The 6,093-nt window shown below is 36.5% G+C and overlaps 1 protein-coding gene across 1 annotated transcript; it reads right to left on the reverse strand.

Annotated features, from left to right (window-relative positions):
• Nucleotides 1-2,276: 2,276 nt before the first annotated feature.
• On the reverse strand, nucleotides 2,277-3,438 carry LOC136758789 (trace amine-associated receptor 6-like). The gene is made up of 2 exons (XM_066713456.1): nucleotides 2,896-3,438; nucleotides 2,277-2,282 (listed from the first exon to the last, which is right to left on the reverse strand). Exons 1-2 carry the CDS (start codon nucleotides 3,436-3,438, stop codon nucleotides 2,277-2,279), a joined length of 549 nt encoding a protein of 182 aa, XP_066569553.1.
• Between the last annotated feature and the right edge of the window lie 2,655 nt (nucleotides 3,439-6,093).

Here is a 6,093-nt window from a genome sequence, read left to right on the forward strand (position 1 = left end):
AGGTTGGGAATGGCTGGTGTAGAAGTTAACATTTATTCCAAAACATTTTAAATTCCAATCATTTTGTTAATAAATAATGGATGTTTGTGTCACTGAGCTGTGTTTTTTTTATATATATATTCATGTGTTTTTGTTGCACTTATATATTTATAAATGTTCTTCTAATTTGTTTAATATTCACAAACTGTTTGAATTATTTTAGTTTGTTTGGATTAAAGAAGCACACCTGTTGACACTTTACATTCCTTGCAATGCCGATGCACACTCAGAATCACAACATGAGCTGGTTGGCTATCCCTTCTTTAAAAACATTACCAGTATGGATAGCTGGGGACCAGAGCAGGGTGGAGAAAAGAGCTGGAGTGACCATAGCCTGGTATTGCACAAGAGATTTCTGCAAGCCGGTTGTGTACTGATTGTTGCCATGGACATCATTAGAAAGACTACAATGGAAAGTAACTTGTTTTTATATTGACAGCGCTGATTTGTTGCTTTTACTGCGTGGACTGAGCAATATGGAATGTTCTGTAAGGAGAGTGTTTTCTCTACATTTTGATCTTTTATTTATGAATATGAATGCTGTAAACGGAAGGAGTGTATAGTGACTTCAATTCGTATTGTGTTCTTTTATGGTTTTTGATTAGTATTGTTTTTTGTTACGTAAAGCTTTTTTGAAGTGATTGTTTTTCTTATGATTTTTTTTTATTTTCTTTATATTTTTTGGATAACATTTGAGATCACTTCAGAGAAATGAATATATTATAAAGTATTTTTATAAGGAACAAGACTTAGCAGTCTAGGAATATTGTCCCCCCCTCCCCCCCATTTTATTATTTACAAACGGACTGGGCCAAGGGCAGTTAGTTTTCTTTTTTTTTTCTTTTTTTTTCTTGTATTTCTGGGATTTGTTGTGTTGGGAGGGAATAGGGTGGGGATTTTATAATGTTAGCTGGTTTTATTTAAGTTTTTTAGAATAGGGATTTTCAATTTATTTATGGTATATTGTTGTGGAGATCGTCTCTCTCCCACTGTGGTCAATTGTTTTTTCATTTTATATCATTTCTTGTGCATTAATAAATATTGCATTATAACTGGAGCTCCCTATCTGTGTTGTGTGTGTCAGAACCAGTGATGCAAGAAACCTGTCTGTGGGCTAAAAGGAGAGAAGTGTGGTAAAGCCTACTAGAGAGGTCCTAGCCCTCTTATTCAAAACTAGGTGGTGTAGATGACTACATCTGCTCTTTCAAGTATAATTGCACAGAAAAGTTATGAATTTCAGGTTTTTTGTTGAATGTTCCATTTTAAAATGTGATTTTAGATAAATAATGTTTGCATGAAATGTGTTCCCTACTGAATTATTCATATTGTTTACAAAATAAATGATAGCTGGATAGTGTGGTGGAAGTAGTGTTAATATAGAATGTGCATGTCATTACACAACACAAGAAGACATTGAATAATTTGGAAAATGTTGCCTTACTTTGGCAATTTATTTCTTACTATTTAGTTTTTTCCACATCTGACTTAAGATGGTTTGAACTACATGTTTAATATTGAGTAATGATGTTTCTTGCTGATAGAGGTTAGTTGAGGGAATACCCATAAATCCGCAAAACCCATGTGATGTATAGAGAATGACTCCAAATTCAATCTTATAACTTGGTATTCTGAAAAACCAACCATTTCAATTTATTTTAAATAGATTAACACTACAAACTAATATTGTTCATGTTTTATATAACCAGCTCAAAATATTGTTGATAATCATTTTGAATCATGACAGTGATGAACGGCTGCTGCCGCAGTGTTGTCCGCTGCCTCGCAGACAGCCTGCGAGCTAAGGGCTGCAGGCTGTGAGCACCGAGGCGACTGTGATGTCAGTGGCAGCTGTGCTTCATCTATTTAATCTTTCTCCTTCCCCGAGCAGCGTAGCTGTCCAGGGCGGACCAGTAAACCAGAGACTCCCAGCAGTTATTGTGTCTGGCTTCTATAGTGAATAACTCCTCTCATTGTGTTAACTTGTTATTTTTGGTAATAAAATTACATATGCAAAGATTATTATTCTTTAATTGGTTTTATATGCAAGTTATCTATTGAATTCTTGCAATCCATTTATAAGCAGTATTTACATATATTTCTGAGAAATAAACTGAACTCACTGATGTAGGTCATGAACAAAACAACACCAAAAAAACACTGACTTTCATTTTCACAATACTTTAGTGGTCAAAATCAACTTACTCTGCACAGTACATTCATGTAAACAAAAGACCTTCTCAATCCTAAAAGACAGATATAACACAGATATACTACAAGCAAATGCTTACATTAAAAAAAGGTTTTAAAATTAACACAATAATATGTGACTTTGCAGCATTATATATAGTTTATTTTGATACATATGTATTTTTATTCTGTGTACAGTTTTGTTCTAGAGGAATTAGGGTGATATATTTTTGAAGTAACAATGAGCTTCAGTGCTTTTCGAAACCATGGGTAGAAAAAAGCATAAATTAGAGGATTAAATGTGGAATTAATGTAAGCCAAACATATAAAAACATGAAACACTACTCGTGGACTTATAATATTGAAATACACATTAAGCATGATAATTATGTAATAAGGGAGCCAGCAACCTATAAAGACACCCATTACTATTCCTAGTGTTTTAGCAGCTTTTTGCTCTCTGTTGCGCTGTGCTCTTCTACTGTCATCAAGTGTAAATGTTCTGTCTTCCATTATTTGTATCAGTCTTGCTTGGTTTCTGGCAACAGTGTAAATGCGTGCATATATCCCAATCATGCCAAAACAGGGAACAAAAAAAGTTAGTGCATCCAGGTATGACCATATCTCATTAATATAAGGAGAGCAGACACCCTCACATGATAATATTGCTGCCAATTGCTCAAGACTGTTGTCACTGGATTTGGTGAGAATCACTCCAATGCTATATAATGCTCCCAATACCCACGCAAGAGTTATACAAATACAGGCTACTCTGATGTTGATTTTATTTGCATAACGAAGAGGCTCACACACTGCATAGTAGCGATCAATAGAAATTAAACACAAGTGAAAAACGGAACTATTGCCAAGCAAATTTGTAATACATGTATGAATGTAGCAAAAAATTGATCCATAATACCAACAAGTTTCAACCATGTTGATCATGTCGAATGGAAGAACAAATATCCCAAGAAGAAAATCAACAATTGCTAAAGAAAGAACCAACAGATTATTTGGTGAATGAAGCTGCTTGAAATGAGAGATGGAAATAATCACAATCAAATTGCCACCAACTGTGATTAGCACTGTTAGCACAAACACAAAATACAAAGCTGCTCTTTCACCAACCGATCTGGAGTGTTTAATGCAGGATGTGTTAACATTTTTAAAGCAGTACTCTACAGAGTCCATCTGAATGAAGGATGCATTCATCTTGCTGAGGTTGGAAGTGAGGTATTGATGAAACCACAAGATGCAAGTTCAGTCAGAAGTAAATTTTAAAAAAATCTGTTGAGAAAAATGTTTAAATTGAATGCATTTACTTTAATTAAATCTCCTACATTTCTAATTCTTTTTTAATCTATTTAAATATTAAAATATAAATGCTTGTAATATTGAAAAAGTCACAAAGATGGTTGCATTATAACTTAAGTGTTGCCTGAGGTTATTCACTGTCAGGATATTGTAATTGAGTAAAAGACAAAGCAAATCACTGCATATTGTAAATACATTACCTTGTCACATAACAACTTCTTCATTGATGAAGACCCCATGTGTACTTCCCATCTTCTGGATTTCCTGAATGTGTCGAGTCCTGGTTGTCCTGGTTCAGTGACACTTGGATATCTTGGGGGATAATGAAATGTGATTGGTTATGAAAACCAGTTGTAGTCATCATTTCAGACCACAATGAAGCAATGGGTTGTGGGGGAGTAGTGTGTAATGTAACAGAAGCACCACTATAGTTTGTATAATTCATGTACGTTTCCCTGTACGTGTTTTTAACTCTTATTGGTGCCTAACAACATAATGCGAATGTGATACTTCATTGTCATGTCCCTGTATATTACTTACTTTTTTATTGACTGCATATTCATATTAAATTAAGAAGTCTTCTCTTAGTCAGCAAACTATTCTTTTACAAATTCACTGCTATAAAAAACAAAAACAAATACATTTACAACCTAGGTGTATTAGATATATGCATGTTGCATTTATACAGTAGCCATGTTATTTAGAGCTGCACTTCATAACAACAATGTAACAATGACCAGGTCAAAGGAAAGTTGCTGTAGCTAACTAACATAAAAGATTGTGTCACTAGGTGGCAGCCTATATATAGCTAATTTCCATAACACTATTATTATTATCCAATTTCTTAGCAGACACCCTTATCCAGATCATTGTTACAACAGATTACATTATTTTTACATTGGTATCCATGTATACAGCTGGGCATTTATTGAAGCAATCTAGGTAAAGTACCTTATTCAAGGTTGCAACAGCAGTGCCCCCCACCCCAACACTAGGTTATTTGATTGCATTGGTTGGTTTTCTCTAAGGAAGTACATTCCATACCTGTTTGCTTGATATTTCTATTGTGTAAAATAATAGGTGTAAGTCAGTCTGCATAGAATGTGTGTATTTTGTGACTGTACACAACTTAGTTTGCTGAGTAACTGAGGTATATCATGTTGCTCTTTTTTAATTTATTTGGAATCCCTGCAGACCACTTTCTTGTAGTGCAGTTAACGTATGCCAGTACCAGATAAACTAATCTGCAGGCATGGATTTGGACCAGTTTACTTAGGTTGTGAACTAGTGTGGAAAAACAAATAGACAATTGAAACTTTATTACCTATCATTTAAGTCAACCTACTTGGCTGAATTTGTACCATGAATCTACAATGACATTTATTGTCACATTAAATATTTACTACTACAAACTGACAAGAGTATCCTTTGCCTCTGATGTCCTTAAAATCTAAAGCTTTACTACCTTTGTAACTTTGACAGGCTCTCTAAAACAGCTGCACTGATAAATGTTCTTTTCCAGTTTGTGTAGTTTTTTTTACTGTTGAATATCATTATCTGGACTAGAACAGTTTTCATGCCAGGTTTTGTTTTGTTATTTTCTATCAGTCATGGCCCCCTTTGCTTAGGAATTATTGCAAAATCATAGTTATCTTTCAAGTCGTAAGCACTGCCCAAGGGGAGGGGTTTCTGTGCACTTCTGTAGGAACCCGATCAAAATGTCGTATCAAAGCTGCCATTGGCCCCTGTGCTCGTCACTCAGAACAGGTCCCTTCCCAAATCCTGATCTATAAAACGTGATGTCAGCGCAGGTTCGTCCTCTTCACTGGACTCGAGAATGTGAGCTCTCTGTGTCTTGTCTTTGCATAAGACCCTTTTTGTTATTTAACAATTATTATTTGGTTGGTTGGCTTCATGGCTGTGTTGTTCACCACCGTTTATTATTGTCTGTGACTATTTGTCTTGCAATAGTTATTATTGATAGCTAAACTGACTGATCCGTCCGTGCCCTGGGGCTACGGTGCATTTTCGGTTTCAGTTTTGGCTACAAATAGCACACTTTAAAAATAATAGCCATGTTTATATAGTGCCTTATATATTCTGACTGCTTTCTTTGTTGTTTTTTTGTCCACAGGGCTGTTTCCTCCACATTAAGAGCGCTAGCAGCGGCCGTAAAATCCGAGGCCCGGCTGCCTGTGTGAGGTGCCCCCCACGCCGGGTTGCGCCCACACTACAGCCTATAGTTGCGGCTGTAGAAGATCTCGCTCTCTAAGTTCACTGAGAACGAACAATGCTAGCTCTCTCCGCCGGTGCGTGTAGGTCTCAGTTTTAGGTCCCGCTACAGCTGGTGGTTTGCTACACTCGGACTCCGCGTTACCCGGTGTCGCCGGAAACCCCGGCACACAGGGTGTGTTCGAGCCTACGGGCCTATGCGGTGCGTGTATCCAGCACCTGGTGCTCGGTGTACACAGCGTTCAGTCTGGCAACAGCAAACTTGCGTTTGGTTGGTGTGTAGTGCCCCCGTGTACATAAACGTTGCCGGGTGGAGACGCA

Source organism: Amia ocellicauda, chromosome 1 (genome assembly GCF_036373705.1).
Source record: "Amia ocellicauda isolate fAmiCal2 chromosome 1, fAmiCal2.hap1, whole genome shotgun sequence".
Classification (NCBI taxonomy): domain Eukaryota; kingdom Metazoa; phylum Chordata; class Actinopteri; order Amiiformes; family Amiidae; genus Amia; species Amia ocellicauda.